This window comes from Penicillium malachiteum, assembly GCF_028827825.1.
Source record: "Penicillium malachiteum strain IBT 17515 chromosome Unknown utg000003l:1.0-4950554.0:1.0-4952489.0, whole genome shotgun sequence".
NCBI classification, from domain to species: Eukaryota; Fungi; Ascomycota; class Eurotiomycetes; order Eurotiales; family Aspergillaceae; genus Penicillium; species Penicillium malachiteum.
Genome location: NW_026643096.1, coordinates 1,113,180 through 1,139,848, shown reverse-complemented (window position 1 = coordinate 1,139,848; position 26,669 = coordinate 1,113,180). Strand labels below are relative to the sequence as shown.

Below are 26,669 nucleotides of genomic sequence, written 5' to 3'. Positions count from 1 at the left end.
TCCTTCATAGAAAGATATCTACTCATATGGGAATACCCAGGTGGAATAGAATAATATTGAGCAGTTTAGATATGTACTGCCTATCATCCGGGTAAATATACAAGCGACCTCTAGTAAGTGTACTCCGTAGTAGAGCCTCAAATCGACGGAAATAGCGAATTTGGGGACAAACGTGGGACATTGACGTGGAGGCCCACAGTCTTCTGATCATCTTTTTGCCACATTTGCATTTCATACGTAGGTTTCAATCCATTTCATCCCTATTATCCATTTTATAATTAAACTTGGGACCCCTAGGTTCTACTGCCGTATTAAAAGTAGTACTAACCTTGGAAGTGTGACTCTGGGCATGGACCCTGCGCCTACGCGAAATCACCCTAAATTACATCTACCCCCAGTTCCCCGAATTCTGCACGGCTCCTTTTTTCACTCACTTGAATTATCTCCACATACCACAATGAATCGCATCCTTGGGAAATTCAGTCGGCGAGATTGTTTGTTTCGCTTTACTCCTTATCCCCCGCAATTACTGACCGCTATAGCCTCCTCTCCCGCCACATCGGCTCCAGCAACGAGGGAGACGACTCCCGAGCATGATGAGGACTCGCCTGAAGCCACACTGCTTCGTGAATTGGTATAACACCTTCAGTCGAACTGAGAGCTCGAGCAATCTTTGGCTGACTAGATGCGCCTTGATCAGAGAACCTTTTGCGAATCCAACAGCGGTCCAGAGAATGCTGTATGCGCCCTACATTGACCCCCCCTCTGAACCCCCCCGCAATCGCATATCTAGGTAGCTAATACCCGCTTCTCTCTCAATTTAGCAAGGAGAAGAATTCGTTCACCTCCCTCGCATTGTCGAGATCGCCGAGTCTAGCCCCTCCGCCGCAAAGGAAGCTGCCTACCGCATTCGCAAATACCTCTCCTCTCCAAGCAACACCTCGAATCATGCCCAGTACAATGCGATTATGGTCATGCGCATCCTGGTGGACAACCCTGGTCATACCTTCACTCGGAATCTCGACACCAAGTTCGTCAATGTCATCAAGGATCTCCTGCGCTATGGTCGCGACTGGCACGTCCAGCACTATTTGCGCCAGTACCTGAACACCCTCGAGAGTACCAAGCACGACGATATCGACCTCCAGCCCCTTCTACAGATGTGGGCCAAGGAGAAAACCAAGGGCGAACGGTCCTTTGTAAGTACGTTTGCACCATCAGCCTAGCCGATCATAAATGCTCACCACGGGTCCTTTCTTTTCTCTAATAGACTAGTCGTTTCCCCCAAGCCGCGGCAGGACAAATGAACCAGTCTGCGCCGTATCCGCCGCCTCGCCCAGGTGGCTATGTTCAGGCACCACCGGTACCGGTGTCAACTCTGCCTGATCCAGGGGAGCTAGCAGCGCGTGTGGAGGAGGCGAGAAACTCCGCGAAGTTGCTTAAGCAGTTCGTGCAGTTGACGCCTTTGACAGAAATGGAAGAAAACGAGCTTATCAAAGAATTTACCGATCGCTGCCGCACATCTTCACGACTCATTCAATCATATATCCATTCTACAACACCCGCGCCAGACGAGGCGACTCTCCTTACTTTGATCGACTGTAATGATGAGCTCTCCGTCGCGCTTTCACAGCAGCAGCGAGCTATGCTACGTGCTCGTCAGGCCAAGGGTACATCAAGCCCAATGGCAAACACTGGGGATGGTAACGGTTCCGTATCGCCTGCTGGTGAAATCGTTGCGTCTGGTGCGCGCTCAGGGAACTTGATTGATCTGGATGGCCCAGCTATGACGGGTGGGCGTATTACGAATGTTAGAGAGGATCCACTTAATCACTATGAGTATCATGCGGCGGATTTTGAGGTGCAGAATCCCTTTGCGGATAATTTTGCTACGCAAGATTCGGGTGCAGCGCAGCATGCGCAGAATTCCGCCCAGGATGGGCGTACAGTGCATTTCAACTCTACGGAGCATGCGTAAGCTGAGATCTTTTGCGAGTTACCTTGCCAGCTGCGAGATGCTTCGTGGTTGATTACTTATACCCTCGTCCCTGTGCGCTATTCTGTGATTTATGGTTATTTGAATTTTGAACTTGGCCTTTTTTTTAATCGAGTCTTTGCTGCACTTCTATCCACAAGATACCTGAAGCATTCGTTTACTTGTACTGAGCTGGGCGTATAGCTAGGCTGAATTTGAATGAATTGAGAAACAGTATTTGAAGAATAAAGAAAATCAGCTCGATGCATACCCGCACGACATAGGCAGCTAGGAGATTCATTACAATATGCCATGCAAGTTTACCGGCAACTTCAAGTTTAGGATTCTCCATTAGACGCGTCCATTCCTCAGTGAGAGTCTTCGGAGGCATCTGGTTATATGAAATCATATTGTTAATACCATGTAGCATTCAAAAATACTAGCTCGGGATAGGTACAAAAACTTATCTATTTCGTGATGATTCGGCGGAGGAGAAAACAAATAAGATCGATCGCCGCACGCACAATATAGGCCACCATGATATTGACTCCGATATGAAGTGTCACAGCTCCCATCGCCTTAGGATTTTCCATCATGAGTCGAAACCATCCTGCAACGATGGATTCTTCGGTGTCATCCTTGGCATCTGGCTACATGAGATCATATTTTTAATACCATGTACCTTTTGAAAAATAGCTCAGGATGGGTATAAAAACTTATATGCAAAGGTTGCTGGAGAAGGCACTAGTAGTACCATAGATAACGTATGTTGGTTTTTGTGAGATTGGATGGTGAAAAGTGTAAAAAGTGTAAAAAGAGGGAAGTTGAAAGATGTTTAGGGAAAATTGAAGATTGAAAATAATATTTGAGAATCAGAGGTGTTAGAAGGGATGGAGGACGTGATGGAAGAATTTGTGTATATGTGTAAGAGAGAAGGAAGGTGATATCTACAGGGAACATGTGGACCACTTGGGTGTGATCCTAAGTTCTAATAGGAGAAAATCTCTTTTATTCAACCTTAGAAAATATACTATATAGGGAAGATATAGTAAATCTTAGAATATTAGACTTAAGAAGTAGCCTTGGCTCTTGGGCTATTTCTCACTTTAGATGCCTCTCACTTCAGATATCTCTTGCTTTACCCTTATATATTCTTGAAGTTTTTATATTATGATGTTGGCCAGCCGTTATAAAATCCCATAAGCTGTAGATTAAACCAGTTGACCTATCTAAAAATGGGGAAGCGCCTGAGTCTTAGTGACCTAGATCACACCTGCATATACCCTGAATCAATAATAATGACAACATGATGGGCATGATATTTCGAGCTCTTTCAATACTAGTAGCTCAACTAATTAATCCCAGCAATCGGATTAGAATCCCTTGATTTTCCTGTTTCAGAACACCATGATGCCATTCAACCTGAAACTTGACCGGCGCGTGGAGCAAGCCTCGCCAAGCCCTAGATGAATGTCGTGAATACAGTGCTTAATTTATGGGATTGACAGGTACCAAATGCATGTAGGTAATTCCCCGAGATATCTTAAATGGAATTGAGTACTTGAGTAATATCGCCGGTCTCACCTGGCGCCCAAGGTGGGGGTATGGTCCCTGGACTATCTCAAGAAGGGTCAAGTGTTTCAGAGTGGATCATAGGGCTCTGGTTGGTGTTTTGTCAGTCAAATTCAACTTTGATGATCACTTATCTCATTTTGTCTCTTCGTCGTTTGTTTGTAGTTGATTGAGGGCTATGGTCTAACAGGGTCGAAATTTTTAGTGTGGATTATACAGAAAGGTTGGTTAGTACCTAGTATAAATAGTCTCTCAATTCTCTACAGGCCGAGCTTAATCTGATTCCAAGGTCTGTCTTCTCGGTCTTTTTTTTCTTCATTCCTTCATTCCTTCATTCTCTTCTTTTCTCCGGTCTGTGACCGTGTAGTCTTTTCGTTTCAATTCATTCTTTATATTCATCTTGATACGGTGCCGGTTTACCGATCAAATTTCATTCTTTTCAATAGATCATCTGTGAAAAAGATTCGTCCAGAATGAAGCAGTTCACCCCAATCGTCGCTGCTGTCGCTACTCTCACCAGCCTTGTTCCCACCGTTCACGGCCACGGCTTCGTCACTAGCCCAACACCCCGATACCCCGGTGCCGCCTTCGAAGCAGCCTGCGGTCAACAAGCCTATGACACCGAGACAGCCGATATCTACGGCAACGTACAAAACGAACTGACAGCCGAAGAAGGCCAGAGTGACTACAATGCCGCTGAGTGTGACATATTCCTCTGCAAGGGTTTCAAATACGCAGACAACAACGTCACCTACTCGTACACTGCTGGCGAGGTTGTCGACTTTGAGGTAACGATTCAGGCTCCGCATACTGGTCTCGCCAATGTCTCCGTTGTCGATACCTCTTCCAACACTGTCATCGGTAATCCGTTGATCTCCTGGTCTGTCTACGCTTCGACAGCTACTGGAGTTGCAGCAAACAACACCAAGTTCAGTGTTACTATTCCTGATGACCTCAGTGACAAGTGTACCACCGGTGGAGATTGTGTGCTGCAGTGGTACTGGTACGCCGCGTCTATCGACCAGACCTACGAAGCCTGTGTGGACTTTACGGTCGATGAGTCGGGATCTGGCTCGACATCTTCGTCTTCCTCGAGTTCCTCTACCTCCTCTAGTACCACTTCCAGCGTATCTGTTGAGACTCAGAGCAGCTCCTCGTCTGTTCCAACTTCATCTTCATCTTCATCTTCAGTCCCCTCTGAGACCCCAGCGGTTGAAACCACACCGGCTGTAACCTCTACTCCTGCAGAGAGCACTACCGCTGTCGCTTCTACCTCTGACACCGAATATACCACTCCAGCTCTGGTTGCTACTTCAACTTTTGCCACTAAAGTCCGTGCATCTGAGACTCCATCCGCAGACTCTGGCTCTTCCAGCACCACCGGAGTGGCTACTTCGATACCGATTCCTGTCAATGGCAGTCCCGAGCAGAAACTGACCTGGATTGAGAGTGTCTTCAAGTATCTTGTTGACAACTGATTATCAGTAAATTGGATCCTATGACCGACTTCATGTAGCTACTAGGCTATTTCCTGGTGGAATTTTAGCTGTATCTGTCTATAGAGCTGGGACTCAATAACACTGCTGATTTTTGGGCACTAACTTGATCCATGTTCAATTAACTCCTCGTTTTCAGTCATATTTGTACCAACCTCTCTAACCCACTTCTACCTCACATGTAAGTTAATGTTAGTGAAGAAAGGAAGATGAATAGATAGAAAATCTCCATGAATCCACCCAATCATGTTCCATTTTTGCCGACACCATACCCCTTTCCAGTCTAGCCTCGCTGACTAACATACTGAACCTTCAATCCTCCACCTCGGAAGAAGCAAAAAGATCTAAAAAATATTCCAAATAGAAGTACAGACGCCTATTCGAATAGATCCCTTCTAGTGACTGGGTCCTTTTGACCTACGTCGGACACCTGGATGGGGACATGTCGGAGCGGTCTACGCAACCTTCACCCACAAAAGGTACCTTTTACCGGCTTTTCATCCCACTAACCCCGTAAGCTAATATCCATAATTTCTTTTAGATTGTCCAACCTGCCAAAGGCGGCGCATCAAATGTGACCGCGGCTTACCTGGTTGTGCAAAATGTGCGAAGCGACATCTAGAATGTCCTGGTTACGGCCTCCAACTGAAATGGGGCCAAGGTGTCGCAAGTCGCGGTAGACTGCAGGGACAAACGATCCCAGTACACGAGGGAACCCATATATCCAACTCCTTGGTTCCAAGTCGTGCATTCGGTATTCATGATACTCCCATTGAAATCCACAGTCCAATCGACTTTCTACGGACTCAACCTACATTTCCGGAAAATTTAATGGGATCGCCCTTTATCGATCTAAGCTTATCGGGTCCCCGGTCTCCGCACGCTTCTCGGCTACTAGCTTGGTTCAAAGAACGTGTAGCACAGAGATTAGCATGGATTGATGGGCCTCAGAATCCTTGGAGACAAATTATCTTGCCTTTAGCTGAGAATTCGGAAACGGTACTCTCCTCTGTTCTCGCGCTCGCTGCACACGACCTAGCTTCTCAGTACCCATCGCACGATCCTTGGTTCGTTAAGTTCCAGGAAATCTCAAATGCGTACCAGAATAAAGCACTGGAACGTCTAGCTAAAGAGCTCGGCGCACTTACATCGTCTGCATCAACGAGCTCCAATCCTGATGCATCGATGACACTTGCATCAGTGATAATCTTATGCAATAATGAACTCTTAAAAGCTCAATCTGCAGGCTGGAAAATTCATCTCCTCGCAGCCAGGGAACTCATCCTCGCAAATACCACTGCGTCAACTCTACATGACCAACTTATCCGCATTCATGAATTTCTTCTTCAGGAATTCTACGCTACATCTGTCTGGACACATCTTACCGCGGACGATATGAACGTCATCAATAATATCAACACCGAACCAACGAGTACTGAAGATGCGGCGATTACAGATTTCATTCGCATAATCCACAAAATCACCCAATTGGAACGAACGCACCGTCTCGCGGGGACTATACCCCCATTTTCTCAAATTGAAGAAATCCACTCGCAAATCGAATCAGCACGGATAAAGAGTTTCCGATTAAGTCAAAAAGTGAATTTCTGGACAGAAACCGATAGAATTGATTTCGAATCTGTCATCTGGATGTTCTACCACGCAGATCTAATCTACAGTGCACAAGCATTCCCGCAACTCCGTGACGAAGTGATAGACACGGGTCATTCAAGAGATCAAATCTTAAACCATGTGAGACATCTTTCGGAAACGAGGAATGGGATGTGGGCGCAGGATCTTGTTTGGCCGCTTTTTATTGCGGGAACTGAGTTAAGGGGGGGATAGAGGGGGACAGAGATTTGTCGAGAATTCTTTCAGAGATGTTATGAGACTAAGTCGCACGTTGGATCGCGCGAGGGTTCTTTCTTTCTTGGAGACTTGGTGGAATTTGGAGGATGAGGGGGTTGCTTCTTGGATTCTGTTGGCTAGAGAACGGCCGCAGGATTTTAATTTTTTGCTTTTATAGCGTTTTGTGGTACTTGAAAGAAGATAATCTAGATAGGATTTACGCATATACAGATGTATAGGAGGCTTGGATGAAAGTGAGTTTTTATCATTGCTCGATCACGTATCTATTAGTAGTGTCGGCATAACTAAGTCCAGTTTGAACCCTTGAATACGGAATCATATGCTTCTAGTTTGATATAAGCATCGAAGGGAAAGAAACCCACGGGAATCTAAGATAAAGAAGAAGAAAAATAAAGTCTGGTGTTCAAGGGAACACAGACTGGAAGCATGAACATGCAAGGATAAAGAAGAAAAAGATAAAATTAACGAACATGAAGAACAGTAAATTCAGAGTCTAGATACCGATCATAGCAAGACAAATCATAAGTCTAACTAGACCGTGGTCTAGGAGGTCTGCTCGAAGAAGGCAATAGTCGAACCATAAACACTCTGGTTTGGAAGTTCAGGAACCAGACTCTCTCCACCGGTAGAGGTTATCATGTTAACAGAAGCCTTGGTGGTCAAGCCATAGATCTGCACATCAGAACAGTCAACCTCAACGATATTCTCCTGGCAATCCTCTGGATCGAGACAAGTCTGTGCGTAGTTCTCGAAGAAACTGTACAAACCGGCGCCGTAGATGAATGTATCAGAAGAGTTGAGAACGCGGAGACCCCATGACTTGCGGCATTTGGCTGTGGTGCAGGTGGAGAAGTCAGGATCATTCCACTTCTTCGCTTGAGGAGTGAAAGGTGTAAGAGCTGTGGGGTTGGACTGGTAGTAGGGAGTCTCGGTCTGAATAAGACCCATGAAGACGTTCTGCGCACTTGAGACTTGGTAGTTGTACAACTGGTGGTGCTCTGATGCAGTACCCCACAACCAGACAGGGCCCTGTGATTCGATGAGGATACCACGACCAGTGTACACATTGATCTGGGCGTGAGCGGCAAGGTCGAGGTCGTGGTCGGCAGTCCACATCCAGGTGTTCTCAAGGTAGGCACTAGCCTTCTCTGTAACATGCAGGAGCATGAAAGCAGCCATGCACTCGGACTTGGGTGTCGTCTTGACGGATGGAGTCTTGGGGCAGACATTGCCCTGGAGACCAGAGCCAGCAGCACCACCGATACGGAAATGGACGTCCCACATACCGGCGGAACCCTGCGAGGAGGCGGCGACGTTCCATTCCATGAGGATAGCACCGGGCGCGGAGCCCTTGGTCATGATGACAAGGTCGCTCATCTCGACAGAACCGGATTCTCCCTTTTCACCGACCTGGAGAGCGGGGATAGGGTTGCTCTCATCGGCGAACTTGCTACCGTGTGCCATGATCATGGGCCAGATTTCACCAGTGATCTTGATGTCCTTGGGAATCTTGATGGTATCGGTAATCACGTACGCTCCGTGATCAAAGTACACGATCTGATCGGTTGTTGCACTGTCGAGGACCTTCTGAATAATCGCGGTATCATCGGTGCTGCCATCACCCTTGGCGCCAGCAGACTTGACGCTGACAAAGGAAGAAGCAGGGTAAGACTCGTAGAGGGGCTTGGACTTTTCGAAGACAGCTCCATCAACCAGGAGATCAGAGGGCATGCTGGAGGTCTTGATAGTAGACTGGGTGCGGGCAGACTTGACAGCCTGATCGGCACCACAGGTACCAGTGCTGCCACTGGAGCCAGATCCAGAGTTAGCAGCGTGAGTGCTCGATGCAGTGGGTGTAACCTTGACTTCAGTTGCAGTGGCGGCAGGAGTAGAGGTAGTCTCAACCTCGCCAGTCGCACTAGAGGGAACGAGGGTAAGTTCCTCGGTGGTGGTAGGCTCGGAGTTAGCGACGGGAGTTTCAAAATCGCCGGTGCCGCTCAGAATCTCAGACAGCCAGCTGCTATCAAAGTCCGGAACAGAGTAAGTGGGGACGGCAATGATAGAGCGATCGCCAGTGCCTGCACCGGTGGGGAAGGCAGGAGTGGCTCCGGTGCTGGTCTCCCCGACGTGGGCAGCAAGAGTGCTCTCTGAAGAACCATATGTGGCAGGGCAAGCCTCGATGGTCTTGATAACAGTCTCAATGATAGTAACAACTTCCTCGTCGTCCTCGACGGCACGCTTGCTGAGGCTGGAGGATGGGGTGTAAGTGTTTCCTTGCACGAATTTCTCGATGACAGACCCGCCAGTCAGGATGGTGTTGCCATCAATACCAGCGACGGCAACCTTAGAGCCAGAGAAGTCCACATTCTCCAAGACCAGAGTACCACCACCGATGGGGATACTCTTCTTGGTCCACGCAGTGACGATACCAGTAGGAGTGTTGGTGAGGGTGCTGTCGAGCATCAGAACAGAGCCTACGGTCTGGTTAGAAGGCGAAGTGGACATGTTCAAGCCGACTTCACAGTTGTTGATGTTGACGGACTTGAAGGTCCAAGCCCAGTTCCAGTTCATGAAGATGGCAGTGTTGCAGTCATTGAAGGTCAAGTTGCGAGTAGTGAACTGCTGGTTGCCCAAGAACATGCCGTAGTTACCACCATTGAAGGTCAGATCAGACATGAAGCCACCAGAGCCATTGTCCATAAAGATACCCTCTTGCTTGTTCGCGGATCCACCACCCTTGACCATCTCGAAACGGATATTCTGCAAGCTGGTGGCCTGACCAACTTGCCAGTGAATACCAGCACCAGAGCCCTTGGGCATGGCAGTCAAATCAATGACCAGGTTTCGAATAGCGCGGAAAAAGTTGTTTTGGTTGGTATACCAGTTAGAACCATCATCTTCATATGGGTCGGAATCAATCACAGCCATGCCGGTGAATGCGGCAGCGGCCTTGATAACTGGAAGATTGACGGCATCACCGACAATCTGCGTGTAGTAGTACTGAACGATGGGCTTGGAGACCACATAGGTACCCGGTGGGAAGTAGACGATAGCGGGCGTAGTAGTAGATGAGTCGCAGCCCTTTCCGCATCGGTCACCAGAAGAGATAGCCTTGTTGATGGCAGCAGTATCATCGGTAGAGCCATCACCTATGTAACCATTAGCATATAAGTCATTGTCACCATTGTCGAATGGTTTTAGGACTGACCCTTAGCGCCAAAATCCTTGACATTGCGGAAAACCTGGTAGTCTGCATTGGTGTTGAAAGGAGCGACACCCTGGCGCTTAATATTGGCCATCCAATAACTGGATGTGGCCCGCTTTGAAACTTCCAATCCATTGGAGGCCGAGCTCACAGGGATAGCGCCGACCAGGGCAATTGGCAGACTGAGAAGCAAAATAATATGCGCAAGGAAAAGCATGATCGAGGATTGAAATTTGGCCATCTTGAAGCCCTTGGATCGCTGGACCAGCAGCGGAAGTTTGAGATCAGATGGATTGGACCCCTAAAAATGAAACTGTTCAGTAACCAGTACTGAAGATGTCTCAAAATTGTTTGGTAAAAAAAAGAATGAAGAATTGAAAAAGAATGAAAAGATGTATAAAGTGGACTGTTCACAGAACGATTGAATGTGAAGGCAGCACCAGGCTGTATACTTCCAAAGTGAATGAAAAAAGGACAAAAGAGAGTGAATGAGGAAATTCCCAACTCCAGGATGTAAGTCTCCTTCACTCTGACCCTAATCCCCTTGGAAATCAAATCAAAAAATTGAAAACCATATAAAACATACCCTAATGAGTTGGTCCCTGCAGCGACCCTGAGTTTCTTCCACTCCGCCTATCGCACGCGCCGGCGCTCCTGTGTAGTTCAACACCCACCAATCACACAGCCCCACCAAGGGCCTGGCGCACCCTTGAAACGTGTGATAATCAGGAACTGAAACGCTAGAACAGCAAATCACTGAGCTCGGTTGTAGCAGGTTGAGACCAAAGTACCTAGTTCAACTAGGATGGAGTTGTGATTTGTGGCTTGGATGGACTCGAGAGTGCACTCGAATTAGTATGCACTATTCAATTGGTCGCTGGGACTATAGAATATTCAATATTCTTCTGAGGATACAGAACACTTGCAAATGAGAAAGTGACAAAAGATTCCCAAATGATTTGAGTCAGGACTCTACGTTGCTAATATACCCTGCTCCGATCCCAAACAGGGTATGCCGGATCGCACCTGGGCACATTCCTGGATTTTTGGGATTTTTCCCGTCGCATGGAAGGGATTATGAGCCACGATAGCCTTTTCCAGGGGGTTATTATTCCCTTGGTCTAACACTGCTATGGGTGGGACAAGAGTCCCTATTTTCCCTGGTATGTGAGGCCAACCGTGGTGGAGCCGCCCCTTGTGGTGATACTCAAAGAACAACCAGAACACCTGTATGGGGAACGGGGAAGACGGGATGTTCTACGTCAGGAGATGGCCCACCATTCTCGGCAGTCTCTTGGTACTGGTATGGCCTAAGAGCGATCAGTGAGTTCACGAGAAAGCGCGTATCCTTCCTGATTGTTTGGTTGTCAGGGGTGCGGGTGTTATGGATGAACATTCCTGGACGCGGGGACGATGGGAGATTCTTGATGACGGAGTCAATTTCATGATCATAACACAAGGACTCATTTTACAAGTGGGAGGGCTAGAATCCATGGAAGGATTTTAGAGCCGGTGGCTTGGTGGCCAAGCTTTACCCCTGAGGCGATGACTGGCACTACGTGTTTAGTGGTTTTACTGGAGATTACGGAATACCTGCCATATGTATTCCCCTGCATCTGCACAAGCACAAGCTGCACAAGCTTGAAAGTCTTGGAAAGTCAGTAGGGAGCTCTTGTTATACAGAGTACTCCTGTATTATGCATATGATTACGACTTCATTCTTCCTTTTTCATGCTGTTCTGACCTGCCATCTACGAACCTCGCGAACCTCGCAGACCTTGCATGTCGATCAGATCCATCGACTGTGTGGACGTGGAGCAGATTGACACGTTTTATCTTCATCATCTGTTGCCAGGGAGAAATCTTTCATACGTGGTAACTTACCGGTCTTAATTGCCCAATGAAGAATAAACGACAGGTTCCCACAAGCATCCACACGTTTTTGTCCCACTACGACACCTTCATGATACAGAGTCCATTTTTATGAATTTGGATTCAGCCTTTGAAAATGTATAAATTTTAACTAGGCAACCAGAATATCCAGCTGGGTATATGTAATATGTTTGCCCCAATGCCACGCGTCCTTTACCCGGCACGGACCGTCCACCCAAGACACCCAACAGGGCCAACACCCAATTGCCGTGCATCGGTTGTAGCTGTCTTTCAATTCTATGAATAGGAATCTGCAAGACTCATCTTGATCATAATGACTCAGAAGCCATTCGCTCCACAACACGCGCAAGTCTACGTATTCCCTCCGTCAGGTGACACGGCTCTTCCCACGCAAAACAGAGGCGAAGATTATTAGTGAAACGAGCACTCGTTGTCTGGAGATTACCCTCCGCCACCTGAAATAGATTGCCAGGCGCTAAGCGCAAGTTCTCATCCGTTTGGGGCCCGCTTCGCTACGTCTACCGCGGACAGTGGAGCTGGCAGGGTAACCCAGATGAAGTACCCGCCAGCCACCGGCGTTGAGGCGGCCGGCAGGGTGACGCCGAGGGGCACTAAGTGCTCTTTGATGGCGTCCGCCAGTAAATGGTATCGGTCGGAATAGCTGGTGCAGAGAGTATGACGAATGTGAGACTCCAGCCAGTCACTCTGCATCAATGACGAGATCATGGCTGCGCAGAGTTGGGAAGGTGCTCCACCACTCCGAGACGACCCTCTGTTTTTGTCACGTCAGCTTACTCACGTGTAATACAGTGAAAAACAAAACATACACTTGTGATAGTCCATATGCAACCTTTTCAGATGCCTCTGTCCATCCAGTGCGAGTTCCTGGCCCAATTAATTTACTAAAGCTGCCATTGCTTAATGTATGGCCCCATTCATCAATGGGGCCGCCGTCCAGATACCGATCCACATCTACCAAACGGGGCACCAGAGCATGGTCGGTCGAGGTCTTCTCATCGCCCTTGGTAGATGGCCACTGTAAAAGATCATAGACATCGTCTGTAACCAGTAGCGCATCATACTTCCGAGCCAATCGAACAAGTCTCTCCCGATGGCGCAGGGACATAACCTTGCCCGAGGGATTGGCGAAGGTGGGGACCGCATAGATAATATGTTTGTAGATCTTGCGCCAGGGTCGAGGGGGTTTAATTTTCTAAGGCAGAGAGAGGTACTAAGTCAGCTGAGATATTTCCGCCATGGCATGCCAGGTTCAACCCCAGTTTCTAGGAGGTCCAATTACCGGTTCAGTATTGCCCACGGACAACGCCTCATCCTCCGCAGCACGTAACCCACTCCCCAAGAAATCTAGATCAATCCCTTCGTCATCTTCAGGTACGGCACGCACTCGACCCGAGAAACCGGAATCGTCCATCACGCGGCCAGCCAAGTGGTATGTTGGATCGACCATCCAGACATTCCGCGTATACAACGGGTCCGTGAAGACCTGCAACACGGACGCGAGGTTCTGACTTGCGCCACCGGAGATACAGATCCGCTGGGGCGAAATGGGGTGGCAGGGTTGGTAGAAGGAGGTTAGCCATTTGGCAATATCGACTCGTAATGGTTCCCAGCCTTCATCTGGGGCGTAGAGTAAGGCAGGGTTGGCAATGGAAGGAACGGTCAGCACGTCTGTGGCGGAGCGGAGGATATCAGGAGCGGGGAGGAGCGCGGGGTTCGGCCAACCGCATAAGAGGTCGATAGGGTCAGTCGGCGCAGCCATGAGGGGAATATGTATGGATACGGAATATATAGTAATTGATGACAGCACAAGTAGTAGCTCGTAGCTCAATTACTCCGTACAGGGGTTATTGTAAGGTACGGCGTGAGGTAGTACCACGTATCGCCCGTGGGCATCTGGTGGATCCGAGATCGGGCAAGATGCGGAAGCGAGTGCGGAACTATGAGGGGAAAACAGGGACACAAACAGGCACCAGGAACAGCCTGAGTCACGGTGCCACAATATTTTGTATATGATATTTTTTTAATGCTATTTAGTTGCTTTGAATATTTCTACCTAAAATATAGGCTTTTGTATCAACTACTACTAGAAGCAATACAATCAATATAACTAGTATACATTGGTGCCCAGATGATGCTAGTATATATCACTGCCTAGGTGGCACTACACATACTTCAAATTGGTACTATAATTTTTTTTTTCTAAAAAATTGACATCATGATCGATTTAAATGAGATCAGATATTGATGCCCGATATTTCAAGCTTCAAAGAAAAGCTTCTTCCAGGATAATGATCATATTGTGGCATATGTCTCAGTCTGAGATTTGCTGGACCAGTGATGCTCAGGGTACTTCTGGGCCTCTAATGACTAGCGCAGCCCCATTGCTAAAACCGGGCAAGCCTCGGATCAGTGCGGCAACAAGCGTGGCATTTAAATCATATTCAATTGGAGGTAATTTTTATGTGAGGCGAAATTATGAATGCCAGTGGGTGATCATCCGTGCATTTAAATATTACTAGTTGTACGGAGTCGCTAATAGTGCATTGCGGCAGGTGATCTATATAGTATTCAAGTTCCAGTTCCACTCCAGCCCTGGAGGCACTGTGGTTAAGTAAAACTAGCACTTGGAACACTAAATCTCTTACTTCCTAATAGTAAAATCCACTTCTTTTACTCCATACCGGTATTAAATGAGATTGGGTCAACTAATAATCAGATTAATCCACAATATAAATTAGGCGCTACCGGTACTGGCATACGAGTCAACCTTGGCTAACCTTGGCTGCGAGTGCTTCTCGTGGCTGTACAGAGTATGTATAGTGGGCTATGAATAGAACACTGCAGTCTAAGTACTGGTAATGGACCCCATGTACATCAAATTCAGCCTTGTCATCACTCTTATTCCACTCAAATGCTAGAATGATATGAGTATTCTCAATGTAATCTATATGTATATTCAGTTCAAGTTCTATTTATGCATCTCGGACTTTGGTATTGTAAGGATCCACCTGTACCCAAGGAACCTCCATCCTGCACCTAACGAGCTATTATTGGCATGGAAAGGAACCGGATCGAAGCTCCTCCGTTTTTACACCTGGTTTTTTGCCTGTTTTTACGCCTTGACCTTTTTTTATTCCATGTTTTTATTATTATGTATTTTGGGTAAGGCTCCGTAAAGAACTTCATGTACTAAAAAGAAAAAAAAATCACTAAAAAATATTAAAAAAAAAAAACCCGGTATCATCTTTTGCATCTATTTTATTTCCTCTCGCTTTTTCTTCTTAGAATTTCTCCCCCCTTTTTCTATCTATCTCGGTAGATTGGACTTCATTCCCTTATTACACTTCCAAGGTTGTGAAGGTTGTCCCACGGGTTTCTCCCTGCCATTCTTGCCCTCCTGCCGATCCATTCCCCGAACTCAACCCTGTTTTCCCCTCCCAACTCTCATCCCCCATTCCATGAGTCGCAGGGCCTGACACTCTTTCTCTTTGCCCTGCGCCTTGGTTAATTTCGACTTGATTCTTTTATACTCCTAAACTTTACCCCCCTCCATCTTCAAACATCTGAAACGATGTTGTCGGCTCCCGTTAAATCGGCGAAGCGCATCTCGTCTCTCTTCTCCTTGGGGAGTCACAAGGACCATAATTCCCCCGCTGGTTCACCAGGATCTCCAGCTTCCAACCCAGCAGATGGCTCAAATGACCGCCGACGACGCAGTAGCTCTCGGCCAACTCGCCATGTCTCGACTCCCAATGCGGCTTTCTCTTCCGAGCCACGAACAATCCCCAATGCGCCCCTGGATTTCGACTTGGAGAGCTTGCCTCCCCCGCCTTCTTTACTCGCCGTGAATTCCGATCTTGCGAGCAGTGCACCCAGCTCTCCCACATCCGGCCGTCCTCAGAGCAGGGGTCGGGAAATGAGTCGACCCGCCAGTGCGGTGGGCTTGGCTATTCCCGGTGCCACACCAGACTCCCGCCCGAGCACGCCATCAAAACGTAGGAGTTGGATGCCTGGAATGGGGGCTCGGTCGCGAGCCGGTTCGATAGATAAGCGGCCAGTGGCTCCTTCGACGCCGAGTGCTTGGATCGCGGGGTTGGATCAGAAGGTGCCATATGATCTTGGTCCATTGGCAAGGGGAGAACAGGTAAGATGAGCAAACACACCTGAAATTGAAATCAAAGAAAAACCCCAAAAAAAGCCAAGAACTTCCGCTGACTGGATTGATTTGGAAGGTCCCTGAATTGTGGAATGAACAAGGCGATACCTTTGTCTACTTGTTCCCTCAGAATACCGGTCGTTCACCGTCATTCAAGGTCGACTCTACGATCTTTGCCGAATCTCCTTCTCTCACTTACCTCGCCCGCGGTACCGATGCCAAAACAGGCCTAGAGCAGCCTACCCGCACGCTCTCTCTTATGAACCCGATCTCTCCGCCATTGACCCCGCAGGACCGGTTAGCAGACAATGACAATGATAGCTCAGGCAGCCAACGGATGGCATTTGATGATAGCCCGGACGATGTGCAGGAACTGCATCTATACCTGCCCATCCCCCTCAACAGTGACGTGTCGAACCCGCAATGTCGACTGAGCCAGGAGGATACTGAGACTCTGCTCCTTTTCCGAAACCTCTTCGCTTTCCTACTGGGCCAGTCCCTCATTGCAAGCCCGAAATCTGGGTCTCTATTCAGCATTTTCATGGATGTTGCGGTTCTCCTCGCTCGATTTGAGTTCACCAACCTGGACGGTTCCAATTTCGGTGAAACTGCCACATCCAGCTTCAGCAACTACTGCGACGAGTTACGCCTGGGAGATGTTCGAAAGAGTAGGGAGAAGACAATTGAGGCCATCGTGCTCGGTGAGCGTCTTCGTTACTTCCCCCTCTACGTGGAAGGTTTCACGCACGGTGTCGGCAAGCTCGATGAGATCAAGCAACTTCGAAGCCCGAAGTTCACTTTCATCCACCCCATCACTCAGAAGCGCCTTGAGCGTGGCTTTATCGACCTGGACACTCGTTTGCGTGGCTTGTACGCTAAGCTGGAGGACTTCGATTTCCCATCCGTTTTCTCCGGTATTGCCAACTCGACAACCTCCGTCGAAAGCAAATTGCTTCGCTTCAAGAATTGGAAGTCTGGCTTCCTCGAATTCCGTCGCTTCACTCTGCAGTTCTACCGACAGAAATACGGCAGCTGGCCACCCAAGGCTCGCTCCAAGAAGAACGAGTTCGAAGAGAGTGGATTGAACCGCCAACTTCTCCTGGATCTCTACCATGATTTCACTGACCTTTACGATCTCTTGGTTGACCGCACTTCGCTTACAACCCGCACCATCGACGCGTCTGGCTCGGGCGGCGACAACACATCCACAGACATCAAGGACGTCACGATTCGTGCGCTCCGACAATTGCTCAGCGAGTACGACCGTAGTACTCCTCCCGTGACGCCCCCAATCCCCTTCGATATTCCTCAGATCCCCTCTTTGCAGGTCCTCCACCGAAAACCCTTGGAACCCAAGAAGGAGGGCAAATTGCGAAGCAAGAAGTTGAAGAACGCCGACATCAATGCCGTTTTGATGGACTCTTATACTCGCGAAAGCATGCGTCCTACCACATTTATTGAAAGCTTTATGCAATTCGAGCGCCGTTGTGCCGCTGGCAAGACCCTTGAGGACATCACTGATCTGCGCTGCGGTCAATGGATCTTCCTCTACGCTGTCCTTCAGTCTCTGCCCATGCTGGTTGTTGATGTTCCCGATGTTAGATTCACTGAAGGTGTTGAGTACTTCCTCTGTGTTGCTCCTCGTGGTGGCGCCCCTTGGATCCAGCATGATACCAAGACTGCACGCAGCTGGTTTGGTGTTGCCGGTGGCGCGGGTGTGGTTAGTCTCCCCTCTGATGTGGTCATCAACGGTGTGGAAGGTGTCTACCGCCGCAGTCACTGCTGGCAGTTGGCTGAACAGTGGGCTGAGGATGGTGCCCTTATCGAGCCCCCTATGGGTGAGGATACATGGGACGAGAACGAGTCCTCAATCTCTTCTCCTTACCCTGCTCAGCAGTCTTCTACTGGATCCTCTTCCGAGCAGCAAGCCGGTATGATGCACATGCCCAATGGTGGCCTGACCCCACCGCCCCCTGCCATTCCTCGTCAACGATCCCCTGCTGCGGGTATGCGAAACGAGTCCCATCGCCACTCCATCTACCCTGGACTGGAGGCCTTGCCATTGCCAGCCGGCATCGCCCCTATCGAGCCCCCTGCTCGTCCTATCAGTCGGTTTAACCCGAACATGAGCTTTGATGATATCCTTCGGGAAGTTCCTAAGAAGGAAAAGGGCAAGAAGCACTAATTTGTCGCTCTTGCTTTCTTCTCTCCTTCCCTTTATTTGATCCTTCCAGCATCGTGGTCTTTTCTAGACTCAATAAAATCCTGGACTATACATGGTTCTGATTTTCTTTTCCCCTTTCTTGTTTTCTTTCCCTCCTTTTTTTTTTGGAATGTTTGTTGATAGGCGTATAACTGTTTCATGAACTCATTGGGTTGGAATTGGCGTGATGCACAGGGAAGATCAAAAGCGACCACCATTTAATGTATTGGAGAAGCATGGGAGAAGGCACAGCACCATCATCATAATTATCAGCATATCAGCATCAGCATCTCCGGTGGAAGAACCGTGTTCATTGTGTCTCTATCGGGTCTTTTCTTTCCTTTTTGTTTTTTTTTTTTGACTTTTTTTCTGTGCTGGATTCCCCCTGCTTCTCGTAATCTTTTCTTTTCTCTTAATTTTCATCCCCCGGAGACTGCCTGATAGAAAATAGAGATCCTAATATTTGCACAATTGAGATTCATTGTATTCTTATGGGTGTTTTGATTCTTCCTATTCCACTTATAAGAACCATGGGTCCTAAGCAGATGAGCATATTGGTAACCAACCATACTGTACAGTTATAGATCTGTTCCGTATCATATCAAACTTCATTTCCAGCTTCACCTCATCATCGTTATCTTCGATTTAAGTTTCTCTTTTGATGCTCTTCGTCTGAATATGAATCTTGTGGCGTGTGGTTCTGATCTCAACCAACACAGCCTCTACATGTCACACCGAACAATCGTAACCATTCGATAGTAGCACGCCTTATTTGACCCCTGGCAATGGTGAAGATACTACCGAACATTTGAAAATACTTCTGGTCCGTCCAAGTTCAAATTCTGACTTTACACATGAGCACCTGTTCGACCGAGGTATCCCTCTTCAGCCTCCTCACTCTCTAAGTCTCGTCTCACTCCCAAGGTTGACAATTTCCAAGTTTAGTAAGCCGAATAAAGAGGACTAGGACAGGTACCTGATACCTCCCAGATGATACGCTCCAAGTGTTGCAGTTGTGACGAGGCGTATATGTTTGACCACTTATACCCCTGTCCCCGCTGGGCAGCCTTGGACTCGGGCGGTAATGTCATCTGGAACATGGACTTCAAGTTCCTAACAAAGATTCAACTCCATCTCTGGAAGAATAATCGCCGAGATTCATGATGGTCTCACTCCTGCTGATGTTGTTGACTCTAACTCTCGGATATGCCTGTGGCCGAAGGGGGTTTTGGCCTGCAAAGGAGGTAGTGCACCAGGGGCTTAGAATCCGCAACTCGAGGCAAACCCCATATATTCTGCTCAAGCTCGGCAAAGTGACCTATATCCAACGTTCCACAGACCTTGTAAGGTTCCAAGGTTTGACTCCTTTGATAAACTGCAGTTGTCAAGAACTAATAATGAAAATAGTCACTTGGGATCAAAATCACTGACAGTTTAGTCTCATTGTTCGCAGTGAAACCTGGAGACCGGGTAGATCTTCTCTTTCTCCAGGAATCCAGGGCAATATACCTCCAAGATGATGTATTTCGAAAGGAGTTTCTTGCTGGTGTGATATTCACAGGCACAAGAAGATCAGAAGTCACAGTTGATCTGGATATCCGGATACTGAGAAAGGAATGGGGAATTGAATGGTATTGCTTCACATCGGAAACAGATCTACCTCAAGAGCTATCTCCTGGACCGTACAGTATTATCCAAAGAATATTGCACAATGTACGAAAGGTGTACAGTGACAACAACTATGGGTTTGTCCAAGCTACCTGGCCCTCTCGTGATCACAAGTGAGTATTATTTTGACTGAGCGATAGCCAGCCTTGAAAAGATACTGACAGTCTGTAGGGAATTTCTCGATCTTCGTCTTGCTGGTGAGAGATACCGCTCGCTGGGAAATGCCGTCCCTTCAAAAATCCACGCATCTCTATCAACCGCGCCACTAGCTGGAGTCAGAATAGGTGTGAAAGACATTTTTGACCTAAAAGGCTTACGAAGCTCACTTGGAAGTCTACCGTATTACGAGCTATATCCCCCATGTCAGCGAACAGCAGATACCGTGACCTGTTTGATCTCCATGGGCGCGGAGGTGGTTGGAAAGCTTGCGATGAGTGCCTTCGCACTTCAAGAGCATCCTATGCAAAGTGTTGATTATCAAGCACCTGTTAATCCACAAGCTGATGGCTATCAAATCCCAGGAGGTAGTAGTAGCGGTGTTGCGGCGGCCATCGCTTCATATGAATCGTTAGATCTTGCGCTGGTGACTGATAGTTAGTTACGACTTCTTATGGATTGTCGTGCAAATTTGCTAATCATAAGGGTTATTCTTAGCGACTGGAAGTGCAAGGATCTCAGCTCTACTTAGTGGATGCTTTGGTCTACGACCAAGCTCTGGAATTTTGTCCGCATGGGGTAGCAAGGAAGTGTATCCTGCCTTTGATACCCCTGCCTTTTTAGGCCGTGATTTAAACTTGTTTCATCGAGTGCTGTGCGCTTGGAAGAATGTTGATTCTGCAAGAAACTTACCCAGAAAGAAAGTGAGAGTCATATATCCTCGAGACTTTCGGTCTGTACCTACTACTGGACAACTAGAACTATTGGATAACTTCGCGAATAATATAGCAAGTATACTTGTTACTAGAGTTGAGGAGGGTTCGATAGCTGATGATTGGGCTGCAAAGCCGCCGGAACTAAATGAAGCTCTTGATACATACCTTTTCAATGTGAGTGACCTCAATACAAAACCTCGAATGGCTGAACTAAACCCCGGCAAGATCAATACACATGGCTTGTTATGCTGCCTACCAATCTTTCAATGAATTCAGATCAATCTATCTGCGGCAGTATGGGAAGCCACCCTTCAATACCGAAGTTGTCAGATGGATCTGGTGATCATTACAATTCAACCCTGATCAGCCGCTTTATTTTCTACCACAAGCTAGGGAAATTGGAAGTGAAGTCGACAAGAATCAACATTGTGAGGCTCAGCGCAGACTTCAAGTCTTTCGAACCTGGTTTCTTGAGAAGTACATGTCGAACCAAGATGAAAATATGATATTCATTCTTCCCATTGCTGCGGTTTGCCCTCAATATCGTGATGTATACCCTGATATCCCGGACTCACCATCTACTGGTCTGCGTGCAGTAACGCTGAGTCCGGCAGTGGGAGTTCCTGAACTGGCTGTTCCAAGTGAGTGGTTCCAATCTATGTCCGCGTGGATGAATAAGATGGTTATAGATTGTCTACTATGGGATGGTTTAATTAGTCGGTGGAATCTCGTACTTATCGAAGATAATTCGGAAAATAGAAAAAATGCCAGTTCTTGCTGGACTGATGGGTATTCCAGGAGGAGATTTGGAGCTAGTTCAGTTGGCTTTGAACTCTCTTGAGGCATTGTCGTTACCGACGAAAGTTCATACTGGAAAGCTTATGTTTGAACGTGATGCCGATTGAAGAATGAACCCCTATATCCTAGACGATCAAAGAAATCAGTATTCGGAATATGGTGCTCTTTCTGTATTGTCTTTTTCACTTAGTCAATCTAAATTAGTAGCGCGGTTCATGTGCCTAGTCGTTCGGACTCGTTCCAGGGTTCGCGTTAAGCTTATGCGGATTAGGATTAGGGGTTTCTCACGAAACGGGCTGTATTGTGGGGAAATTTGTTTACAATGTGCACTGCCCAGGTGGCAGGGAACTATGTACCTAGGTACTTAGTGGCGCGTGTGAATACGAGCCCTGGAGGCTGAGCTGCTGACTCTTCAAGCATTACTTGACCGAGTCAAACACTTCGAGTTTCATTCCAGTTTTATCAGACTTGCTGAATGGCACTGGTCCATTGCACAGAGCACCACTCCGCCTTGAGAGTTGCGCCCAAGGAATCTCACGGGCTGTGCACAGCTTGAGAGATCCGATCAGACGAAATGAGTTTTGTTCCGCTACCAAAGCCCCCCAGAGATCCCAGAGATCACGATAACACCGCCCGATGAGATCTGGGCAAAGCGTGAGGCTCTATCGACTGATACCTTTGCGACAGTAAATGGCTAAATAAAATCGACAGAATCTGCTCCTGCGCCTTACATTTCATTTGGAGACCAAGGCCTAACAGCAAGTGTGGGAACGTATGGCTCCCTGTTACGCATTTGCTGCCCAGTCCAGAATCTGGAACATAAGAACTCAAACAATCCAGGCTTGGACGCTCGTACCTCATGTGATGCCTTCCGATCGAAAATTGTCTGTCTTGAATACACCGGTGAAAAAGCATGGTTTGTTACATTCCGATCAGGACAATTTCTCAGATATGCCGAAAATGCGGACTCTGGATTTGGGCTACGGCTGGGTGATGGAATACATCCACTGCAGTCAAATGTCAAATTCGTCGAAAACCGCTGGCCAATCATTCGTTATGGAACAAAAGAGGGATTCCTAGTCACAACGCGTTTGTGGTGTCAAGATGGCCTTATTGTACAACAGATGCGTGTCGATAGAGCATCCGGCCCAGAGGAAATCAATTTGAATCTGAACTTGAGATTGTTCATGCAAGATTTGGACTATATCATGCCTTCGGACAACAAAGAGATAAAAGAGTACCAATCAAATACTGCGAAAAATGGGCATCGCATACTTCTGATGGGGAACTATACAGAAAAAAGCGAGATTGGCGTGCTGGTAGAAATGTTCAAAGATGAGAAGGCTCACATAATTCCAGACTTTCCTAAAAATCGCCAATCCAGACGCGCTGAAGAAGTCCCTGAGCCAGGAGACTCTTTGTGGTCTATACCGTTTGCGCACAAATTTGAAGGACAAAAAGCTCATGTCGAATATACGTTGACTTTAAAATTGCAGATGGTTCCATCTCACCTGGCATTGAAATTACTAGAAGCCCCGTCTCTACCTAATCGACGATCCCCCTTCCAATTTGGAAAGGAAAGCAAAGCTGGCCCATTTGCGGATGATATTGAAGCCAAGGTCAATTGGCATTGCCATCGGAACCTGGAGCATATTCTTTCCGTCTGCAGCATTCCTCTTTATTCAAATTTGTCAGAAGTTCCGAAGACTTTGAAGACAACTGGAATCGGCTATTCACCCCCATCAATTCCAACCGCACTGACTTGTGGAGATTTTGGAGACCATAGGGTCAGCGTATCAGGGAGCTAGTAAGTCATCTGAATGTGAAGAAATGAGATTTTGCTCCTGACAGTATTAGCTTTGCTTTCATGTTCATGTTAGAGATGTACAAGAGTCTTGACCCTTCCGATTCCCAGAAAAGTCCTTGGTTGGTCGACAATCAAGCCGTGAATCGCCTACGCAAAAGGATTCGTGAGACCTGTAAGGGTCACCTTGACTGGATCTTCAATCTTGACCTTGACGCAGCCTGCTCCACTAATCTCTGGATCAGTGGCAAAATGATAGACTCATACAGTGAGACAAGTGTCCCAAAGAACTGTCCCACCAACATGCCTTATCACATCATCAAGGTGACAGAGTTCTTAAGAGTAACCGAAGACTTTGCGGGTAAAGAATCTATTTACCAAAAGCTGGCAATACTCTGTGAGGGATGGTTCTCAAGAATTAAGGCGACGAAGAACATACGAACACCTACTTGGGAGCATGTCGAGGGCTCAGATATACCTTCATATCGCCTGGGCGATCATATTTGGATCTGGAAAGCCTTGAGAGGAGTTGAAGATCTCATGAACGAAATGGGTCCCCAAATCCCGAATAGTTTCATTCATCCAGATGAGCGCCAGCAGTTTCTGAAGTTGAAGGACCGAATTTCCACATTGAAAGCAGAGAGATTAAGAAGTCATGCAGATGAGGACGAGGAAGCCATTTTCTTCAACTCTGAGGATTTGCGAAAGGAAAATTTAAAGCGGTTTACAATCAAAAATGAGATCTTCAACAGACGCATGCTAAGTGTCACTCGGAGTGCAAGCGAGACACGATTTTTGTTACACTCACGAGATACGGTGCTGTGTTACGGAATGGGTTGGGACTTTTTCAAATCTCACGATGAGCCACTAAGAGAATTGATGAATATTCAAACGAAGCATGATGACAGTCTTTGTGAAGAGCCTTATTGGAAGGACCCTCTTCGATACGGATTGGCTATGTTGATGTCTCGCGAAGATCATCAGCTAGAGAGCACATATTCACCAGACAAAATGGAACAGTATGCAAGGAAGCTCCTACTATCCTCATCTTCAGAGAACGGCTTGTTCCCCGGTCAACTCAATGATGATAAGCAAGCAATGCTTTTTGAAGACGAAATCGACCGAGACTTTTATTTCCACGTGGGCTTTGAAATCCCATATATTCTATTGCGGTGTCAATGCCCTAAGAAAATACAACAACTTGATCCCGCCGAAGATGTGTCTCCTGAAAATCCGTTAGCATCCGAGCAAAGCGTGCCTCGTGACCCAAGACCCCAGAATGAGCAGAGCTATTCGAATCAAAATTTCACAAAGCCAGCAATCACACCAATGACGCTGAAAAGGCAAATTCCGTATGGAGTATTCGTGGATGTGAACAAAATAGTGGATGTCGCAGAAGAGTGGCTTTTCAAGGATCCAGATTTCCTGGGATTCACTCCTCCACAAGAACCGAACGAGATAAATGGGACCATAATAGCAGCATCGCATAGGCTTGGCCTTGAGTACGAGATGGATTGGGATGACATGGAATTGATGGAAGGGCGACATTCCGCGATTATGCTGGACATCCGCAAAAGCCGAAAGAGAAAACTCACGGCCCAGCAAAAGTGCACCGTCGTCAAAGTATCCAGGGATCGCCTATTGGCCAAAAGAAGACTTGATGAAAGCAAAAAGCGATTGATCAATATCAAGTGCCCAAAGTGGAGTATGGCAATAGCATGCTATGTTGCAACGCCAGAGTGTGACAGATCAAACCTCGCATCATTCTTCCAAAGACATGGGAATACCAAATCAAGCTTCTTCCATGATGATGTGGTAATAGGATTCAACACTTGGACAACTGAGCTTCATTGTCGCTTCTTTAGAGCCGTTGAAAAAGATGGAGATGAGTGGAAAAAACTACAAGAGCAACGATCCGCTGGAGGTTCAGATGTTCCAGCAGACCAAAAATGCAGCCGACAGCTGGCTGCAAAGCTATGCCGAACACTTGGACACGGCTGTTACATTGTGGACGATGTTTTTAGCTTCATGATGGTGGGCGACTGGTGTGATCGGTACTGGACATGTCATGTTCTCGAGACGTCGACCGTCAGCAGTGATTTGTTCCGGGCAAAATGGCGTCATAATAATCCACATTTCCCTCAAAGAAAGGTGCTTGAGCTCATCCTATTCAACAATGTTTTGGAGAACATACACCGAAGCGCTATCGACATCCTCAAAAGGCTTGAACAAGATCCGAGGTCAAGTTCATCTGATATGAGCGAGGAGCTGTACTCAAGCGTAAGCTTCAAGGACAAAAAGCAAGAGCTCCTCGATGAAACATTTCAGGTACTTCGCGTCTTGAAAGATAGTATCACGGGTATCAAGGATCTGATTGAGGATTGGAAAGGACGCGAGAGCTCTCAGGGGAGAGAAAGACCACGCTGGACTCGTAGCGATGAGCAGAAATATCGAAAGATCATTCAAACCCATGACAATGAGTTGGCAAAGCACGACCGCGAGATCAACCTTTTATTGTCTCGTATTGACTTTCTTATTGCCTTGGTCAACAATGAAAAATCGCTCAGTCAATCCCGAGATGTTACTCGTTTTACATATGCCACAGTCTTCTTCCTACCCGTGGGACTCGCTGTGAGTTTGTTCAGTATGAGTGGTGCTCCAGGTCGAGCTGCTATTCTCGAAGTTGTGATCACAGCAATCGTCGCTCTGTCAGTCACTGTCTTTATTCTGTGGTCAGCTATCAAAGCTCCAACTTCAATAAACGCCCGTCGTCTACCCGTGAACTTTGCCTGGATCGTGGATAACTTCAGCACATATCGGAAAAAACACTCGGCCACGGGTGATGGAGATGAAACTTCGACCTCTCGCCCGCGAGTCTTTAGGAGATCTCTCCGGAACACGTTGTTTAGCTTGTCAAAGTTGAAACGGCGAGATACGACCAAAGATAGCCATAGCGAGTCTGCAGCTTGAATGGCTATGGGGCCATCTTAGATCAGATGACTATACATAGATGTTTCCAGGGCTGATTGTATTCAAATTTCCTAATCTGGTATAGTGGAATCCCATGTTTAGCGTCCCATGGATTATAAAGTGGGGGCCAAATTGTACAATTTTCTGCCAGAAGTATTCATTATTTC

The 26,669-nt window shown here is 47.3% G+C and overlaps 8 protein-coding genes across 8 annotated transcripts; 6 read left to right on the top strand and 2 right to left on the bottom strand.

Annotated features, from left to right (window-relative positions):
* Positions 1–457: 457 nt before the first annotated feature.
* Positions 458–1,978, top strand: N7483_006754 (uncharacterized protein; the record flags this gene model as incomplete). The annotated part of the gene is made up of 5 exons (XM_057090191.1): positions 458–494; positions 543–634; positions 686–739; positions 825–1,199; positions 1,271–1,978. 5 exons carry the CDS (start codon positions 458–460, stop codon positions 1,976–1,978), a joined length of 1,266 nt encoding a protein of 421 aa, XP_056944932.1.
* Positions 1,979–4,020: 2,042 nt separating this feature from the next.
* N7483_006753 (chitin binding protein) lies at positions 4,021–5,025 on the top strand (the record flags this gene model as incomplete). The annotated part of the gene is made up of 1 exon (XM_057090190.1): positions 4,021–5,025. The coding sequence occupies one exon, from the start codon at positions 4,021–4,023 to the stop codon at positions 5,023–5,025; it is 1,005 nt and encodes a 334-aa protein (XP_056944931.1).
* A 460-nt stretch (positions 5,026–5,485) lies between these two features.
* N7483_006752 (Zn(II)2Cys6 transcription factor) lies at positions 5,486–6,888 on the top strand (the record flags this gene model as incomplete). Its single annotated transcript, XM_057090189.1, has 2 exons — positions 5,486–5,522; positions 5,585–6,888. 2 exons carry the CDS (start codon positions 5,486–5,488, stop codon positions 6,886–6,888), a joined length of 1,341 nt encoding a protein of 446 aa, XP_056944930.1.
* A 567-nt stretch (positions 6,889–7,455) lies between these two features.
* Positions 7,456–10,358, bottom strand: N7483_006751 (glycoside hydrolase family 55 protein; the record flags this gene model as incomplete). The annotated part of the gene is made up of 2 exons (XM_057090188.1): positions 7,456–10,061; positions 10,121–10,358. The coding sequence occupies 2 exons, from the start codon at positions 10,356–10,358 to the stop codon at positions 7,456–7,458; spliced, it is 2,844 nt and encodes a 947-aa protein (XP_056944929.1).
* Positions 10,359–12,318: 1,960 nt separating this feature from the next.
* N7483_006750 (aminotransferase-like domain-containing protein) lies at positions 12,319–13,790 on the bottom strand (the record flags this gene model as incomplete). Its single annotated transcript, XM_057090187.1, is given in 4 exon segments — positions 12,319–12,522; positions 12,533–12,782; positions 12,838–13,223; positions 13,311–13,790. The coding sequence occupies 4 exon segments, from the start codon at positions 13,788–13,790 to the stop codon at positions 12,319–12,321; spliced, it is 1,320 nt and encodes a 439-aa protein (XP_056944928.1).
* A 1,812-nt stretch (positions 13,791–15,602) lies between these two features.
* N7483_006749 (uncharacterized protein) lies at positions 15,603–18,372 on the top strand (the record flags this gene model as incomplete). The annotated part of the gene is made up of 2 exons (XM_057090186.1): positions 15,603–16,175; positions 16,264–18,372. 2 exons carry the CDS (start codon positions 15,603–15,605, stop codon positions 18,370–18,372), a joined length of 2,682 nt encoding a protein of 893 aa, XP_056944927.1.
* A 1,759-nt stretch (positions 18,373–20,131) lies between these two features.
* Positions 20,132–20,656, top strand: N7483_006748 (uncharacterized protein; the record flags this gene model as incomplete). The annotated part of the gene is made up of 2 exons (XM_057090185.1): positions 20,132–20,171; positions 20,223–20,656. 2 exons carry the CDS (start codon positions 20,132–20,134, stop codon positions 20,654–20,656), a joined length of 474 nt encoding a protein of 157 aa, XP_056944926.1.
* Positions 20,657–22,852: 2,196 nt separating this feature from the next.
* Positions 22,853–26,502, top strand: N7483_006747 (uncharacterized protein; the record flags this gene model as incomplete). Its single annotated transcript, XM_057090184.1, has 2 exons — positions 22,853–23,535; positions 23,586–26,502. 2 exons carry the CDS (start codon positions 22,853–22,855, stop codon positions 26,500–26,502), a joined length of 3,600 nt encoding a protein of 1,199 aa, XP_056944925.1.
* Between the last annotated feature and the right edge of the window lie 167 nt (positions 26,503–26,669).